Raw genomic sequence first — 19,884 nt, forward strand, 5'->3', positions numbered from 1 at the left:
TAGGCCTTCACTGAAGCTAGGAGAGGGCAGTATGGCTGCAAAAGTTATCCTTTTGGAGTTACACCATGGTCCGAGAATGGCTATGATGTTGGAGACCTTGAGAGTTTGATGCAGCAAGAGAAATACCTAATTCTTCTTATGATCATGTGTGCTGGTTATACATCTATAGTAGAAGATCCACTGTTAGGAGAGAATGGGGAACTTAAATTAAGATGTTCAGGAAGTCTTGCAATGACCTAGCGAAGAGTTTCTTCTTTGTTCAGCATTTGAGTAAAGCTGCTGTGTATATTTCTGTAATCCTGAGACTTGTCAGAAGAGAGAGTATAATAATATCCAGTTTATTTTAATACATAACAAGAGGAGTGGTGCTTTCTTTGATGTCATGCTTGTAGCACATCACTCTTTATAAAGGTACAAGAAATAAATATGAGGATTGAAGGAACACTGAGCTTTCAACTTTGATCTCTTTGCTCCCCAACTTATTTCTGTCTCAGTTACTGTGAAGTCTACATTGCGAAGAGAATGTTACAAAGAGTTTCTCCTCTCAGCTGGAAGAAAAATGTCAAAGTTCAAGAAAGGAAAAGTAAAGAAAAAACGTCTGATTAAAGGAATTACATTTGTCTTGAAAGTCTTTGCTTACTTGAAGCTACCTTTGTGATTGTCTGGAAAAGCAAAATGAAAATGAGACACAATGGGGAGCTATTTTAATGAACCATCTCTGACTCTTGGGGCCTCTAGCTAATATCATTTAGTTTTGATTTTTCAATTATTTTGATTGTTGTTCTTTAAGAGGTTCCTTACAGGCTATTACAGGCTGAACTGTTACATAGTGAAGACCATAAGTAAGTAGAAGAAAATTAAAAATTTTAAATGTTTTTCCACAGTACTTAGTTGCTTCTCAAATATCTGTTTAAATAAAAGATACCTACGCATTGCTGAGGTGTAGGGAAAAAAAAAACTAAACAGTTTCCTACTGACTATCTGAAGGACCGCCAGCTTCTGCCAGGATCCTTTTTGCTAATTATTCCCTAGAGTGGCTTAGGCATCTCTTTAACTTCAAGCAAAGTGAACGGCCCCACAGAAGTCATGGGATTATTTATAAGCTTTGCAATAGACAAGCACTTGAATTGTGTTGTTGAGTCAGTTGTTCAAACATACAGTCTTGGAGGTGCAGCATTTTTTATATTTATATTTCATATAGCTCTCACTATATCCTACCTACAAAATTGCATCAGTTGTCAGCAATTACAGTTGGGTTTTTTCCCTACGTGTAAGTAAAAAGGATTGGTTTTGCTGTAAGAATACATGGTGCAGTGTTCTTCACATTATAGATTAGTAGATTAGCCTTGTGCTGCCAGGAAATAAAATGCTGAGCCACCTCATCTTGTAATAATGCAATAGACGGATCCATTAATGCACACGCTGTTATTTTGTGTCTGAAAATAGTCGAGGACAAAGGTGGTTTTTTTCCATGACTAGTCTGAAATAAACATTGGAATCGATAAAGTAAGGTAAATAGCCTTTGGTTGAATCATGCCTTTTGTCATAACCTGCTAACTGTGCACTCTTCTACTCACAGCAACCGGAGTAACTGATTTTGTTTGTTCAGGGCAGAATAGCTAAAAATGGAATTTTCAGATCAGAGAAGATGTACAGAGTTAGTTATGTTTGCCTTATCTGGTAACATGATTCTCCAGGGGAAATAAGCACTTCTAGTGTTAAATAAGGGCTGCAATCTATTGGAAAATCATTAAGAACTAATGGTAATGAAGTTGGAAGGTAATTAAGATCAAGGAGAAGCAGTCAGCTGTGCTTTACATGACCTCTTTTTAATGCTGACCAGTTACTCCCTAGTGTTATTGTCTGTGGTACTTCTATAGTTCCCATTATCACAGAATCTGAAAACTTCAGTCTTTAATGTACCTATTGTTACAAATCCCTTTTGAGGGGGAAAGTGATATGGGAAAATACAATGGAAGAGATTAAGGGAGCGGCTCAAGGATGAACAGCAAGTCTGTGGGTGAGCAGAGGCTGCGTGTTTCTCAAATCGCAGGTTAGCAGTCCAGCCCTTCAGTCTTACTTTCTTACTATTAATTTCACTATTTATTAATAAATTGAATTTCACTATTTATTAATAAATTAAATAATCGATTATGGAAGCAGATACTTTGGTAGCTGTGATTGCATTAAATGCTAAAAATGGATTTCAGCAAATACTTTTGCTGCTTATTTAAATCGAGTAGAATAGGATCTCCATAGGCTGTTCTGGATATGGCAGTAATTCATCTGGCTGTTGGTGACATTCTTCACTAGAATTGTCTGACTGTAACATCATACCCGAGGCCTTTGGTCATTAACAGGAAAATAAATCGGCATTGCAGGTGCATTTCATTGCATTTCATTTCTGGGTAGTGGCAGTAGCCAGCCATGAACAGAGCACAGCGGGACATGGAATGGAGACCTCGGTGAAAAAAATGCCTTTAGGCAAAGGTGTTAGAAAGCATGGACACTTCAAGATTCAGTAAAGGGAATTTTTTTGTTGTTTATTTTGTCAAAGGACAGCTATAGCCAGAATTGATCGCAGAATTCATTTCGCGTGAAGATCAAATGATGGAAAGGGAGTGATGAAGCCACTTAGTTTGGTTCCTTTGGCAGAAGGATATATGAATTTTCAGCTTTCTGCCTCCAAAGACACGGCCCATTTTGTGTCACAGCTGGGGATTTAGTTGTCTGTCTCTGCTTTAGCTTTAAACCTGCTGGAAGAAATAATTTTTAAAGTGAAACTGGATAACCTTCACAGATACCAGTTTCCTGCAGAAGGTAGAAAAATAATTTGAGAAATCTTTTGGTAGATTTTAAAAATGCTTCAATAAGTGAGTTTGGGAATTACAAGGAAAGTGAAAGTTGCTGGGTTTTTTTTTTTTTTCCAAGTTTCACAGAACAGTAATGTAGAAAGCGTTAGTATTTTGTTTTATGTTAGTGAGTTTGAAGTTCTACAGATAATTTTGATTCTTGCATTTGGAGTGAGTCCAGAGGAGGCCACGAAGCTGATCGGAGGGATGGAGCACCTCTCCTATGGAGAAAGGCTGAGAGAGTTGGGATTGTTCAGCCTGGAGAAGAGAAGGCTCCAGGGAGACCTTATAGCAGGAAGTGTTCAAGGCCAGGTTGGATGAGGCTTTGGGCAACCTGGTCTAGTGGGGGGTGTCCCTGCCTGCAGCAAGGGGGTTGAAACTAGATGATCTTTGAGGTGCCTTCTAACCCAAACCATTCTGTGATTCTATGATAATAGATGCTTTTTAAAAACAATTTATGTTTATTTATTTGCAGTATTCTTAGTCGCAGTGGATTATCCAATATAGAAACTATGTAGCTGTGAAAGTGATTTAAACCTGTCTTTCATTGCCAGTGGATATGTATCTGATCCCTGACGGTGCCCAGTACCTGATGCTTGAAGAGAATGTCTTAAGGCTTCCAGAGGTAGTAGACAGTACTTTGCTAACTGACATTATTGGGGTTTTTTTTCCCCTACCATCATTTAAATATTTTATTTGTTGATTGATTCTTCAGTGTACTATTTCAGCCCAGCTAATAATTGGACATGATGGTAAATGGCTGGTGTTGCTCTCTCTTTTGTCCAAGAAAAAAGATGATTAGATGTAATCTCAAGCATATTGTTTAGATATTTTTGTTTGTTTAATCTTTATATGCACAGCTTCACTGAAGGATAAACTTGGTGGATGCTTGGCTTTAGGGAAGTGAGTCAGATTCAATTTCTGAATGTACAGCAAAGGGAAGAGCATTCCCAAGAGCTTGTTATGCTGCCTGTCCAGCTTTACAATGCGCTGCAAAGCTGGTCTTTTGTTATCAAAGGCTCGTGTGCCATGGAAGTTATCATACATAGTTGATAACAGGAAGCTGAGCACAATGCCTTAATTCAGCTGAAAGATTTTGCAAATGTCATCAGTTGGGAAAGGAAGTTGTCACCATGTGGTCTTAGTTAAGTCTGGGACAGAAATGTAGTTGTGTTTTCTCTGCTGTTTTCTCTCGGTTGCAAATTGTAAGAGAAGAATACAGGGCAAAGCGATGTTTCATGTGTTTTGCAATAAGCACCAAGAAGAAAACAATATATAAAATAACATTTGCTTTCTTATTTCTAAATTAGTTTAATAAAATAGTTGGTGCATGCAAATCTTGCTGTTAATGTATAAAACTGAGATCCAGTTTGCAGAGGCCACCTCAGGAGATCAGGGTTTTCAAAGAGTTAATGTTTGATGCAGTGTAAGATGATGCAAATGTAGCTTCATCCTATTCAGACTTGAACTTGCTACTGTCCTTTCATACAACATTCAGTGACTTCATGAACTTGACAGTCTTCATAACAGCTCTTCAATACCGTGTTTTGCATGCATGTGCTGCAAAACCAGGTGTTTTGGATGGAGTTTAGCTAATGAGTAGTTAAATGTCAGCTGTAATAGCAGTGAAGAAAAAAATCTTGACTTGGCAGCTTGATAACAAGCCTATATGGGAGATTTGTGCTTAATTAGGTTGCTCAGCTGAGTTATAACACAAAACATTTTACCTTGGATAGGACTTTAACCTGAGTTAGCCCTTTTCAGTAAGCCCCTCATTTTTTTTTTTTTTTTTTTTTTTTTTTTGCCAGTATAGAGATGCCCTGTGGCTTTGGGGGCTTCATGTTCCTCCTGCCCTAGGCAGTAGTATAGCTTACCATATGGAACCTTGTCTGGGTTGAAAGTAGTAAACTAACTTGGGAGAGACCTGTGGACTGTAAAATTGATATCTATGTGGATTCTTCTTAGCCTTTAGCACAATAAAAGATACCAATGCCCCTCAGTTCTTTTTAAAATATATCCTATGCTTTTATAGACAATAAATTGTTTAAATAATATTAAATGTTAACAACTGGACTTTTCAATCTGTTGTGAGTAAAATTTACATCTAGATGTACTAGCACAGATATCATTGTAAAGTATCTACTTAGTAGTAACAGTGCTTATATGGACATCAGCAGTCATATGTTCTCTACTCAACATGTTTTCATGAGTGGATATGATCTCAGTGAGGAAGCTGCAAGTGTTAAGTCAATGGAGAAAAAACAAGTGCGATGGACAAGGAGGGTATTTGTTGATGAGGAACACCTATTCTTGACTGGTAATGGTCACCTGAGTCAAGAGAATATAGCCAAAGCCATTGTGCAAGTATTTAGCTAAGTAGATGTCACTGTGTGATTTGGGGTGGATTTTCTTATGCTCTTTCTCCTCTAGTCAGTCTGATAGTGCTCTGCCTTTCTGAAGAGTGGAACAGAGACAGGTATGTGTGGCCACAGCAGCTGGCCAGGAGCAGGACTTCTGAGTCAGTTCTCGTGTTTTTTCTTCTCCGCCAAGATAACAACAAGCTCTCAGTCAGTGAGCTGAGAAAAAACCCTCTTCTCTTGCTCCTGGCTGTGGTGCCTTAATTCTTCTGAAATACACTTGCTAGAAAGTAGCAGAAAACATGATGATGGGCTGTTTTTTTGTTTTTAGACCCCAGAAGATACATAGCATTGAGAAGTGGTACGTGGTAAATACAGGATGAGCTGGTGATGCTTTTTATAGCGGTAGACGGGTCTGCCTGCTGGAGTGTGTTATAACACATTTCAGTAATGGTGGTAATTCTCTTTCTGGGCTTGAGCTGGGTGAATATTTTAAATATCTCACTGATCTGAGCATAATCCCAACAATATTTCCCCTTGTGCAGCAAAAGAATGGATTTTGTAGCAATTTGAAAATATTTTATGTGAACTATTGGAATAAAACAAGCTGAGATACTTTTTAAGGACTAAAACATGATTACTTCAAAAGCCACAAAGTAGCTTTGCACTACCGTTTTTTAAAGCTCAGCAAAATTTATGTAGTACCTGAATTATTAATGGAGATAAATTGGAAGAGGAAGCTCTGTTGTCTTATCAGTCTCGAGCAAGCAGTAGTTGGTTGACTTAGCAGAGAAAGGCGGCTCCTTCCGAAGCAATGAGTGAACAGGTCCTTGGTGAGGAACTGTGCAGTGAGAATGGGTTGTGTCAGTATGCCCAGAAGATGACCGCCTGTTTTGGACATTTAGGTAAAGAAATTAAAGATATGCATGTGGATTTTTGGTCTCCATTATGTGGATGAAGTGTTCCCTCAAGTTTACAGTGAATAGCTGAAGTTTTTGTACGTCAACCTGCAGTCTTGAGTAAGTAAATTGTGTGTGTCAAAAGTGAAAAAGCTGCACATACGGAGTAATTTTACTGCAAGTAGTGTGTGAACTTGAATGTTAGAATGATTTTTTTTGCTCTCTCTTGCTCTTTTAGTTTTTTTTATTGCTTGGATAACTATATTTCTTGGTATAAATAGACATAGTGCTTGCTCATTTTTTCATTTGTGTGAAGGTCTTTTTTTTTTTTTTCCCCCCCCTCTCCTTACTCTCAGTATCTTTGAGAAGTCTTACATGGGAGAAGATAATCCTGTTGCCTTGGACAGATGTATTAAACATTATTTGGGGCTCTCTACCTGTGCAATAACTGTGTTATTCTCTGAAGTGGTATGAGGAAAAAGGAAAATTTCGTTTTGTTTTACCTTGTTTTCTGTGGTTTTAGTTTGATTTTTTTCTTTGCAGCTAGGTTTTGCTGAACCAGTATGACTGACTGCAATTTCTTGGGTTTTTGTTGCTTTCAGTACAAGAATAAAGTCACACTGAAATGTATTTGCAGGAGGTTTAATTCTGATGGCAGAAGCAATTAAAGACAGCATTAGTGCACTACACATTTCTGCCTTTTCTTTAGCTGCAGGGCCAGTTTAATCCTCAGGGTTGCTCAGGAGGATGGAGGGATATTTTTGCTATTATTTTAGCCCTTGGTGTCTAATTCTGTTGTGCAATTTATTTCTGGATTGCAGTTAAATTTTTTGTTACTTCTGTTCTAGTAGCATTAGTACAGAAGCCTCTATTCCTGGTTGTATATGAAACATATATGTATTTTTATTGTCTGAGCAGCCAGTTGGTTTGATGAATTCAGAGGGGATTGAATAGGAAATGGTCTTGAGATGGCTGAAAATATTTATAAATAAAATATGTGTAAAGTTGGTAATGAGATAAAATATTTAAAGTAGCTAGTCTGCCTAATTCCTGTCTTATATCCCATCCCTTGTGAAAACTGTGAGTCTGGAAAGTGCCTATACCTCAAACTGTGCTCTGTGAAGGCTCGAGCCCCCAGCACTGAATACTCGGATTAGGCACAGCTTTGAATTGGCAGTGATTTAAAAATATTTTGCGACTTGGCAGGTACTGAGGAAATTTCCTCAATGCTACTTCTGGGTTGGGTGCCCTGGATTCCTGAGAATGTGTTTCAAGAAACATAAGGACAGGGTTGTGCCCTTGTGTTTTCTGCCTTTTTCTTTTCTCTTCAGCAAGAATATTAGAAATCAATCTTTTCCACTTAATGGAGTGCTTGACTGTTGCCACTGTCCATTTGATTCTGGCTAAGGCTTGGCAGCAGTGTGTTGTGCAAGGCTGTCTCAGGCCTTGTCCTTTACCTTGGACGCAAGGATCTGACCCTCGGAACCAACTGCTCCAAACAGCCCTTTGGCAGCCACTGTGATGCTTCCTGGTCTTGTTTTGCTCACTTCTACTTCTTGTCCTCTTGTATTACATATTAACAGGATGGAGGTTCTTCAAGACATACCCCGTACTTAAAAAACACTAACAAAAAAATCATATTGCTTTGTGTTACAAGCAGCATCTAGTATGTGGTCTTTGAGATTATAGTTACCAGACAATGGCAGCAATAGCCAGGGCTGGAAAGGGGCATCATGAGAGTAATCTCTCTCAGAGGAAGGAGGACCTTATTTTTAATTAAACAGGATGCTTCTACAGTGACATGTTAGGGTCACAAACTGCTAGTCTAACCTGAGCTGTTCCCATGGTCCCCCACGAGTCCCACGTGTCTTGGTGGTGGAAGGGGACTGGATTGCACTTTGCTATTTGAAATAACATTGGACCCTTCTACGGCAGCCACAGGCTGGCTGCTTCTGCAGCGGAGATGCTGTGGGAAAGGGGGGACTGATCTCTGCTGCCTCCCGAGCTAATGCTGGAGTGGCTTTGCCTGCAGAAGGCATGCCTGCTAAGTGCAGGAGCAGATCCCTGCATGAGTTCAACTTCTTGTGCCTTTGCTCTGCCTTTTCACCTGTATCACTTAGTTGCAACTCTTCTGGGCAAACTGCGAGTTAAAGGAATCGATAGAGACTTTGCACAGCTTACATGGTGTTTGATTATGTGGGAGAAGAATGCAATTTCTTCTGACTACTACTACACAACAGATCATACTAGTTTAGTACTTATTGCAATAGTTGGTATAACGACTGTCTAGGTGAAAACTGGGAGTCAGTCTCAAACTCCAATGGAGGACAAGCTTTTCTTCTAGGATTTAGGCAGCCAAGCTGTAGCAAATGTTTTAACAGTTTAAAAAGTTACTGCAGAGCTCACCTTTCTGCTTTCCGCGGATTAACTTCTGCAGCAGAGTTAACGGCAAGGCAACGTGTGCTTTTGCCTTATTTACCTCAAAGGGCAAAGTCCACCTTGACGTGTTGGTGAGGCTGGATGGGTGGCACTGCTGTTGTCAGATGCCAACATCCTTCACCAATTCTCCAGCAACATATGATACTCTAACACAATTATCTCTCAGCTCAGTATAAGAGTGCATCCAGCCATCTCCATGAGTCACCCCTCTGCTCTAAACATGGAATGGTGATCCACCTTCAGCTGAAGTAGTAGAAGCTTTTGGAGTTTCAGAAGATCTGTCTTTTCAACTGAGTGGCTGTAGCATGCAGGTCAGTTGCTTGTGAAATCTGGGAGAGATTGAAAAATTGCTGCAAAGCTTCATTTCCTAGGGGGAATACTTACAGCATTTGCTGAGATCTCTGATCTCATAGAAGATACTGTAAGGCAGAACTTGAATTGCTGTATTTATTGAGCCAGCTCTTCCTCAAATATGCATTAGTATCACCCCATAAAAATTAGTACAGTGGTGTAGATTTATTCTGGCTTTGTCCCACTGTGTCCGTGATTGATTATAAAACCCAGGAGAATGACTGTTTAAGGGGAACTGTGATAACGGGCTTGTTTTCAAGATAACGTAGAAGTCTTACTACTTGAAAAATAAAAGCCAATTGACCTCAAGGAGGTGTGTAATAGTAGCTGATCAAAGTCTGAATTTGTGAGATTATATTTTCTCTTTAAAATAGTAAATAAAGCAGTCTTCTCTTCAAAGCCTGTCCCCATCTGTAGATGGTACTTGAACTTTGGGTTTTGAGGGAAGAATTAAATGACGGTTTCTCACTGTGCTCAGTAAGCCTGTTGGTGGGGTTTTTTCACCTTCTAATTTAGCAAAAGCCTTGCTGAAAGCAGTGCAGTGATTACACCAGGTCATTTTGCACCTATAGCTAACTTCTGTATGTTAAGGGGACTCTCTGCACAGTTGTCTCTGGCAGTTTGGCTGAGTAAAGAATCTGAAGTTGTCTCTGAGCAGGTCCTGGTCTGTGGTGTACCTGTAACTTTATCTTACAGATGATGAATGTTAGTTTAGGTTTTTAGAGGTTTTTTTAATCTTTTGCTTTGGAATTTCCTGTGACTTTGCAGTGCCCTGTTGATGATTAACTTTGCCTTTACCCAGGGAGAAATATTCATTAGATGATTAGATTAGCAAATCACTGATATTGGATTAATGTAAATACTTCTTGTGAGTGAAGCAGGAAGGGTTGGCACAGTATCTGCAAAGCTTCGCCAGTCAGCTACACAGGAAAGTGGAGAGGAAGAGCACAAGCGAACCAATCCCTAATAGTTAGGGGAAAGCTTAAGTGCTTTTGTTTGAAATAGGCAGTGAAAGCTGCAGAAAGGATTTCTCCAAAGAAATCTGCTTATGAAGTAGTGCTAGCCAGCCTTTGTATGCTCCTCAAAAAGGAGGACCGACATGCTCTACCTTTACTATAACCTTTTTGCTGTAGCACACGTACACACCTGGCACGGAACAGGGGCATGGTAGATTAAATGCACAGATGTGCATTTGTAGTTTATGATGATGATTCTTCCATAATAAGATTTTTGACACAGCAAGGTTTTTTGCTTTTAAACTAATCCTCTTATATACCTCAGTTACGTTCTTTCTCTTGTCCTGAATATTAATCTGATTTTCAGATACTCTTTATGGTTTTGCTTCTGACTTTTGCATTCCCAGGGATGAGTTGCAACTGATTACAATGGTTTTAGATGGAAGTCACCTGATCAAGCATACTGTCGTAATCTCTTGAAGATAATCACTAAAAATATATCTCCCTTAATCTCCTTTGCTGGATAAGAGAAAAAGAGAAGGATTGGTAAGGGCAGTGTGCCGTAAGTAGTAGAGTGACTATGTGCACTACAGGTTGCTTTCCCTAGCTGCTTCTGAATAGAAATGCCATCTTTCCCCATCTTAAACAGCTTTGGGAAGCTATGTGGATCAAGTAAAAGTGAAGAATTGGTGCTGGAAAAGGTGAAATTCCGAAATTCAGTCAAAAGGATGTCGATTATTGAGGATGGGGATATTGCAGAGGTCTTGTATCTCGTTCCTAAGCAGAGCTTGCTGAAGCAACTGCCCTACTTGAATCCAGATGACTACTATTTGTGCGAGCGGTTATTTGACACAACTGAGGATCTGGGTAAGAGAGTACTGGCATCGGATCTTGATTTTTGGTTGGTGAATAGGCTAAATTGCTTTACAGTTAGCTTATTTTTTTGTGTAGCAGCAAGATGCTTTATGACAGCAAGTGTGCTCAGGTGTATAGAAATATTTTATTGCTAACAAGGAGAAGGGAAAGAAGAATAAAAAGCCAAATTAGAATCTGAATAGTCAAAAGAGGTGCAGTGCTCTCTATGCCATCCTGGGACAAAGGGGGCCTTCATCTGCAGAAGTGTTCAAGCTAGAAGAATACCTTTTGAAAGCACAACATCCTGTTGTAGTGTGTTCCAGAGCTTTCCTATGGGTTTTATGAAACTATATTCCCTTTTGTTTGTTTTAAACCTATTGCCAAGTAGTTTCATTTGAAGCTGCCTCATTTTTTAATTGAAAGAGGTGACTAAAAGTCTTTCCGTGTTCACCTTCTTCTTGTTACTTGTGAATTTACTAGACTTCTGTTCTATCTTTTATCCAGGTACCTCCTTTTCCAGGATAAGCAGTCATAATTTATTTCGATGCTCTTCGTGCAGGAGCCAGTCCATGCCTTTGATTATCTTTTTAACCTTTATTTTTCTAATTCTACTGTAACCCTTGAAAAATTGGGGAACAGAACTGTATTCAACATGTAGCATAACATGGGTATATATACAGAGTCATAACAATGCTATTTCTTACTCCCAGTAGTTCCTTTGTGTTTTTAATTAATATTGAACACCGGTTTATTTCTTCATAGAGCTATCAGTCGTGGGAGAACTTATATCTGGAATTCATCAGCTTAACTGATTTGTTACAATCTGTTAAAAATATTAAAAAAAAAAGTTTTCTGGAAACTCTAGTCTATGAAATTGGCTATAAATGTTTATCTGAAGCCTTCAGATAAATTTCAAAGATATTCTCTTCTAGGATTTGTGTTATGGACCTCAGGTTTGATAACCCAAACTGCTTGTGTGCTGGAATTTTGCCTGTACTTAGAAGATAAAACTACTACGTAATTGTTATTGCTTAGCTCCTCAAATGTTAATACTGAGTGACCACGTATGGTAGGCAAGTGTTTTCAAAGATCTGCTTTCAAGTTTGTAGTTTCATCAGTGCCAGATAACACTTTTTCTTCTGTGCAAATAGCTTTTTGCTAGTCAGCTCTGTACCCAATAAACTGCACACTGTAAGAGTAATACTGGCCAAAACCCATACGCTGTTTTGGATAGTCAGAGCTTCTGAGTAATCAATTATTTTAAAACTAAAATTTGAATCAAGGTGTTGCTAAAACATGAGGCCAATGTTTAATATGGCTTTGAGCCAGAAAAAATAACTATCATTCTGTCTGGCCAGCCCCCCAGTGTTTCACATTAGTATTCTGGAGAAAACTTCTACAGACAATTTAGGCATTTTTATAAACCACAATATAGGATAGAAAATTAATTGAATTGAACAATGACCAGCTATATGATCAATCCATGCAGGACTCCAAAGAAATTCTTTGCCATTGTAGCAGGCTGGGAGCCACCTTTTGAACAGGTGTAATGTTCTTCTATTTTGTATGGGGCTTAAATCAATCTAGAAATCTGCAATTTTGCAGTTCTTCACTCATTTGTAAGCAATCAAAAGATAGTGAGACAGGTTCTGATTAGCATTATACTGCAATAGATAATGCAAATAACCACTGAGGCTTTTTTTCCCTTTCATCCTACTATTTGGGTTCTACTATTCAATAGGATGGGTATTGTGGTCCTGCTTTCCAGTGCCATGAATCATGCTAGCTGAAAGGTTGCAAAGTGTCTGGTGTCTCAGCTTTATTTATTTAAATTACAACAATTGGAATGAGAATCTCACCTACTTAGAACAAAAATTGTGGAATGGTTATTGAAAACGGCCTGGTTGTGAAGGTCGTATGTGACTTTAAGATGCAAAACGCATGAGTCTGTCTCTTAGGCCATGTGCGTGCTTGGGGATTATGGTGCTTCAAGTACTACAAGATTTAGCAGCTTATATACCCTGCTGAAAGACAGTTTGCTGTCTGTATTTGGCTTTACAAACAGAGATTAGAAATTATCCTGTACAAGGCATTTGGAGAATCACTAAATATTTTCCTTGCTGCTTGTAAGTGGAATAAGGAAAGAACCCTATTTTAGGTTTTTGGAAGGTCAGGAATTATCAACAAGTGCAGAGCTATTTGGTATTCAGGAAATGAGTCTTCTGAGTATCACTGATTTAAGCCATGACTTGCTTTTACTTAGCACTCGTATCATGAAGTTCCATCCCCTTCATAAGGGAAATGTTGGAGGTTAAACTTGTCTCATCAGGTTACGGACTCATTGCGATACTGACAGTTAAAATACTCTAAAAATTGAAGAAAACTTAAAAAAAAAAAAAAAAAAAAAGGAGTTCAGAAGAGGCTTTGAATCACTGAAAGGATCCTCATCCTGCATTTCCCTTGAGTTCATTTGGTTAAACACTGAGCCACCTTCCTTCTCATTTCCAGGGGTGGTGGTAAGGGACTGCTTCCCACAAGAGGTATTGCCGGCTGCGTGATTTGCTGCAACAAGATCTGTCTTAGCCTAGGTGGCCTGGTTCAGCGCGTGGCTTTGGTTCTCTGGAGGCCAGACTCGTATACAAAGGATTCTGTGGAAAAATGGTATTCAGGACTAGCGAAAGTTGAAAGTTGGTTGCAAAAGAGCAATGGAATTTTAAAGAGAAAATTGGCTAGAAACTGTGTGATGTTGCTTCTTGTATGAGATACTGTCATCTGTCACTTGTACAGATGACACCATATACACCCCTCCAAACCAATTACTCTTTGGATGTGACAGTGATACATACCTGAGGCAAAGGAGATATATACCCTATTATCTAACTGTTATCTAAGCATGAGTTTAGTAACTGTTTATGTAACAGTCTTAATTTAAAGCAGCACTTATGAGAATGGCTGCTTGTGTTGGGTCACTTGGATGTAAGGAAAGACACAGGGAACCTGAGAGAATGAGAAAGGCATGGGGGGAATCTAGAGAGCATGAAAACTGTTCACTGTTGAGCCAGGCAGCAGACTGGAGTGATGCAGGAAAATTTATGAAGCACTGAGACCCTATTTGCTCTTTACTGGGTAGAAAACTAACTGGATGGCCGGGCCCAAAGAGTTGTGGTGAATGGAGTAAATCCAGTTGGAGGATGGTCACAAGCAGTCTTCCCCAGGGCCCGGTACTGCGGCCAGTTCTCTTTAGTATCTTTGTCAATGAACTGGATGAGAGGATTGAGTGCACCCTCAGTAAGTGTAGACAATGCAAAGCTGGGCAGGAGTGTGGGTAGGAAGGCTCTACTTGGGTCACAACAACCCCATGCAACAGTACAGGCTTGGGGAAGAGTGGCTGGAAAGCTGCCTGGTAGAAAAGGAGCTGGGGTATTGGTTGACAGATGACTGAATATGAGCCAGCAGTGTGCCCAGGTGGCCAAGAGGGCCAACAGCATCCTGACTGTATCAGAAATAGTGTGGCCAGCAGGACCATGGCAGTGATTGTCCCCCTGTACTCAGCACTGGTGAGGCCGCACCTCGAGTACTGTGTTCAGTTTGGGGCCCCTCACTACAAGAAGGACATTGAGGGGCTGGAGCTTGTGGCAACGAAGCTGGTGAAGGGTCTGGAGCACAAGTCTGATGAGGAGCGGCTGGGAGACCTGGGGTTGTTCAGCCTGGAGAAAAGGAGGCTGAGGGGAGACCTGATCGCTCTCTGCAACAACCTGAAAGGAGGGTGTAGCCAGGTGGGGGCTGGTCTCTTCTCCCAGGTAACCAGCGATAGCACAAGGGGAAGTGGCCTCAAGTTGTGCCAGGGAAGGTTTAGATTGGATGTTAGGAAAAAATGTTTCAACCAAAGGGTTGTCAATTATCGGAACAGGCTGCCCAGGGAAGTGGTGGAGTCACCGTCCCTGGAGGTATTTAAAAGATGCGTAGATGCTGCTTAGGGACATGGCTTAGTGGTGGTTGCCAGGTTAATGGTTGGACTTGATGATCTTAAAGGTCTTTTCCAACCTAAATGATTCTATGATTCTGTTGCTCTCTACAGCTTCCTGAGGAGGGGAAGTGGAGAGGGAGGTGCTGAGCTCTTCTCCCTGGGATCCAGTGACAGGATGTGTGGGAATGGTTCAAAGCTGCGCCAGGGGAGGTTCAGACTGGACATTAGGAAGCATTTCTTTACTGAGGAGGTGGTCAAACACTGAACAGGCTTCCTAGAGAGGTGGTCGATGCTGCAAGCCTGTCAGTTGGACAATGCCCTGAATAATATGTTTTAACTTGATCAGCCCTGAATTGGTCAGGCAGTTGGACTAGACGATATTCGTAAGTCCCTTCCAACTGAAATAATATCTAGTCTATTCTATGAGAAGTGGGTATCCGGGGAAAAGAAGGTCTGACTTTCCTGTGTGTATGTTTGCAGGGAGGAAGGGTCCAAAAGATCAACATGGTGATGTGAGGGAAGACACAGAATTAGGGTGTTTTTCAGGGGAATGAGCTTTACAGATTTAATATAAAATGTCCAATTATAAAATACTAGCTGCAGCATAATCGTTTGAATCTTTCTTTTGTATCTAAGTTCCCACACATCAGCTTGCTTGCATCAGTGGGGTTTTCTTGCTGTGTTATGGGAAGAAAGCTAGACCCCCCAGCTAGGGAAACAAACAGGCACTCTTTTGTGCCCCACTGCCTTTTTCCATTCTTAGTACCGAGGAGTGCCCAAGGTCACGCTGAAGACTGCAGTTTCTTTAGCACCAGTCCCTCTTTGTACCTGGACGGAAAGAAGGAAGGCATAGATGGAAAAAAAAGGAATTCCTATTTTAATCTTTGGCCTTACCTGCTAATGGCGTTCATAGTGCTCCTCACAGAATGTATACTTGATGTGACCTACAGCCATAGGATTTTATTGGTGCTGTGTGAGTGTATCAGGTGTCCAAAGCTCAGCAATCTGGAATGTGGCAAGTGGTGATACCAGAGAGAAAAATCCAGGTTCTGTTGGCATTGTAGTGGGTGGTACTCTTTGGATACTGAGAGGTGCTGAAGAGACTGCTCCTGTGCTTCAGATAAGGTGGTTCTTCTTTTTGATAGCTTTTCAAATGGATTCCTTCGAGTGATATCCCCTGGCCTCAGTCCATGTAATCCATTTTTTTAGGATGCTGACTTACATGATCGAATAGGGAGCATGCTTTTAAAGTTTGTGGTAATCCAAGTTTAGGAGTGTTATGTCATTCTCCTGCAGGACAATGTCTGCTGAATTCAGAATAGTCCTGGTAGGTCAGCTAGATGGTTTGAAATCACGCAGTTGAGTTTCAGTGACTACAAGTGTAAAGTGTTGGACTTGCACTGATAAGAAATGGAAAGTAACTAACACTACTCCAGAAAAGTATATGGAGGATAATGATACACCATTGATCTATATTTACATTGAGGTAAGTAATACTTCTGCAAAAACAGCCATTTTTTTTCTGGGATGTGTTAGCAGGAGATATGTACAACAAGGTAATTTTTCTCTTTCCTGTTACTGAAGAGGACTCTGCTGGATACTGTTTCTAGGTTAGGACATTGCATTTTGGGAAAGATACTGATAAATTGGAGGGAAACTAGCAGAAGGCAGTGAGAATAGTATTAGGAAAAAAGACTTATGAGAAAAGATTAATAGAATTAGGTTTGCCTCATCTAGAAGAGTGGAGATAAGTGAAGGATTTAGTCCATCTTCAGATGAATAAGAGGTTCTCAAATGGAGATGTGTTCTGCATTGTCCTGTGAAGCACAGACAAATGTGCTTGTGAAAAACACTGAGTAGTGGTTTTATGTTTGAGTAAGAAGTACAGCTGAACCTCCCTGAGTTAGACCCTAATAATCTTTGGTTCTGTAAATATGCACCATTAGCTTGATTTTTTTTTGTGTGGTTTTTTTTTTAATTAAATCTAAAAGAAAAAGTAATTAATTAGGACCAGTTCTTCATCCTCTGCCCATCTCCATTACCTCTATTCCAATTTAATCGTTGCCACATTGTTACTTAAAATATTTCAACATTTAATATCTTCTTAACCCTTGGCTTCCTGTTTCAGATTTCCACTTGCTGTGGGACAAGTTGTTGCCAGTGCTTCAGATCAATCCAAGCTAATTTGCTTAGTAGTACATCAGTGGTTTAGCATTAATCTGCATTAATGTAGCATGGTTTAGAGCCACTGAATTCACCTCTGTAGGGCTCACTGCTCACTCCATCTAAATTCTTTGTTATCTGTTATCCAATAAACAAGAACAAAATTGCAGTTCAACTGTACTAGATGCTAGCAAGAAAGATGAGCTAAATCAGCTTTAAGTAGAAAGAAATAATGACATTTTTGTGGTTTCCTCTGTGGCTATAAACACAGGCAATAGCATAGTGTGAAGATTGTTAAGGGGAATTGAAGCAAAGATCTCCCTTGCTCCATAACTCTATACTGAGGGGTATATACTCTAATACTGAGGGGTGTAGGCAGCTCCCACTAGAAGGAGCATATTGTGGCTACACATCCCCATGGTTGTTTACAGGGAGTCCTGCTTTTGTTCTGTATCTGATTGAAACTTCCTCTCCTATGTCCGTCACTTGCAGTTGTATAACCTTGGTATTTTAATCAAACAGCCAAGAGAGCAGCAGTCCCGTCCTGGGCAGGGTTGAAGTAGGACAGCAGATGTGGCTTGCCCACTTCTCATGGCAGCAGAGCGGCCCCTTTTCCCACGGTCTGGGGGGGGTTCAGAGCCACCACAGCCTCTTGCAGGCAGGAAAGATACAGGTAAATCTAAAATGGTTTCAAGCTGAAGAAGTTCTAGCCTTTCTGCCAGTGAGTAAAATACTGGTGGCACTGGGATGGGCAAAAGAGCAGCAGAAATTGCTAATTCTTCTCCTCTGAAAGCCGCTCCTTGTGTCTGCTCTGCTTATCCCAAAGGTGAAATGGTGGGAAAACTTCAGAGCAAAGAGAAGGGCATAGGAAATGGCTGTCCTCACTCACTCCAACTTTGAATTTTGGGCATGGAGGGAGCAGAAGAGGAGAGGGAGAAGCTTGGTCCATAGCCTTTTTCCTTGCTTCACCCACTTCTCTACGTCCTTCAGGTACTGGTTGAGGAGAGAATGAATGCTGATTGCTGTTGGCTCCTTCTCCTTTATGCCTGAGAGGTGGGGATATCACTAAGTAGACTTTTGTAGACAGGTACCTTAAAAAAGACTTTTAGTTTGAGAGAATGATAGATATTTGGTAGACCTTCGTGGGATTTTTTTCAGTAAAAGGGCAAATAGTTAATGAGAGGAGAAGGGAAGAAAGGGAAGTGGGAATGTTCTTCACCCAGGCAGTGCAGACAAGGGGCAGCTGAGAGGGGAAGAAGACAATGTTATAATGGGAGGTTGTGATTACAGTTTGTGCATTATCCTACTTTTGATTTTTCAGTTATTTTTATTTAAAGAGCAGGTCTTTATGGTGGGATGCAGAAACACTATGGTACCAGGGAATGTTTATCACTCGTTTGTTACTGTGTAAATTAGTGGAGCAGTTTTCAACATAAAACATAGAAGTATATACACTGTAAAATGCAGAAATATAAACCCAATTAGCTTATCAGTTTACATCAGTACTTGGAAGATTCAATATTGTTTGTTTATTTTTTTAGTTGGCAAACTCTCCTTTAAAATATGTGACTTTCCTTTGGACCAGACACAATAACCCATCCGGTTTGGTGTAAACTAACAGTGAGCAAACCTTCCTACAGAGCAGCAGCAACAAAATAGTTTTTGTAGTTATCTTTTAAAAATTCCAGTCAGTGCAGAAGTTGGAATCAGTTGAATCAGTTATGCCTACTCTGTTTTGACTAACAATTTGTTGTATATCTGTTTAATATTTTTATGGTGATCCTACTATTGAAACTGCAACAAATAACTTAAAAGAAAGCTTCAAATATATAAGTTTTTACATGCTGAAACAAGCGACCTCCCTAGTTAGCAGATAAAATCAAAACCACTGATAGAAAAGTTCCAGAAGCTGGAGGTGATAAAAAATTTGTTAGTTGTAAAAGCTAGTTTGAGTATAGTAATATTACACTATGTAGCCAAGTCATATCTACTTGGAAAGCATGTTTGTATCTTTTCTTTGAGGTCCTCTGTGGTTCATTTGATAGGACGCCGGACTGGGAAATAGCTGTTGGGAGTGACATAAATTTGCAGGACAGATTTAGGTGCCTTTTTAAGAGCCCTATTGATAGTTTAATATGGAATCAGAAAAGAAGGAATTTGTCATTTAGCAAGTGAAAATGAGAATCATAGAATCATTTAGGTTGGAAAAGACCTTTAAGATCATCAAGTCCAACCATTAACCTGGCACTGCCAAGTCCACCACTAAGCCATGTCCCTGAGCAGCACATCTACGCATCTTTTAAATACCTTCAGGGACGGTGACTCCACCACTTCCCTGGGCAGCCTGTTCCGATAATTGACAACCCTTTGGTTGAAAAATTTTTTCCTAACATCCAATCTAAACCTCCCCTGGCACAACTTGAGGCCACTTCCCCTTGTGCTATCGCTTGTTACCTGGGAGAAGAGACCAGCCCCCACCTGGCTACACCCTCCTTTCAGGTTGTTGCAGAGAGCAATCAGGTCTCCCCTCAGCCTCCTTTTCTCCAGGCTGAACAACCCCAGGTCCCTCAGCCGCTCCTCATCAGACTTGTGCTCCAGACCCTTCACCAGCTTCGTTGCCCTTCTCTGGACACGCTCCAGCCCCTCAATGTCCTTCTTGTAGTGAGGGGCCCCAAACTGAACACAGTACTCGAGGTGCGGCCTCACCAGTGCTGAGTACAGGGGGACGATCACTGCCATGGTCCTGCTGGCCACACTATTTCTGATACAAATTGATTCTAATAACTGTTGATTAGTCCAGTTTAAATGTAAGGGTGCTGTATATCCATTGTCCACGTGATGGGTTGCCTCATCTTCAGGGATCGTGGACTTGCATTGTTGCGTACTTTGCTGTATGTTGTATTGCTGAGGCATACACTAAAGGTCAACGCTTAGTGAGGTACTCTGTCACACCTCTCGAAACTGCAAAACAAAGAACTTGTTTCTTTGCTCTGCAAATTAACGGATTGGCCGGAAGCTGCTTTGATCTGGTGTTTCGTGGACCTC

The 19,884-nt window shown here is 40.4% G+C and overlaps 1 protein-coding gene across 4 annotated transcripts in view; it reads left to right on the forward strand.

Annotated features, from left to right (window-relative positions):
- ABLIM1 (actin binding LIM protein 1) overlaps nucleotides 1-19,884 on the forward strand; it is a 217,852-nt gene that overhangs the window by 64,564 nt on the left and 133,404 nt on the right. The window contains exon 1 of one of the 4 annotated variants that reach the window (XM_075757838.1): nucleotides 17,378-17,512. The exons of the other annotated variants lie outside the window; for them this stretch is intronic. Coding sequence (XP_075613953.1) covers nucleotides 17,431-17,512 — 82 coding nt within the window. The 5' untranslated portion in view covers nucleotides 17,378-17,430. Of the gene's footprint in view, nucleotides 1-17,377; nucleotides 17,513-19,884 lie in introns of those variants that run through there. 4 annotated transcript variants of the gene reach the window in all.

Source organism: Balearica regulorum, chromosome 7 (genome assembly GCF_011004875.1).
Source record: "Balearica regulorum gibbericeps isolate bBalReg1 chromosome 7, bBalReg1.pri, whole genome shotgun sequence".
NCBI lineage: Eukaryota > Metazoa > Chordata > Aves > Gruiformes > Gruidae > Balearica > Balearica regulorum.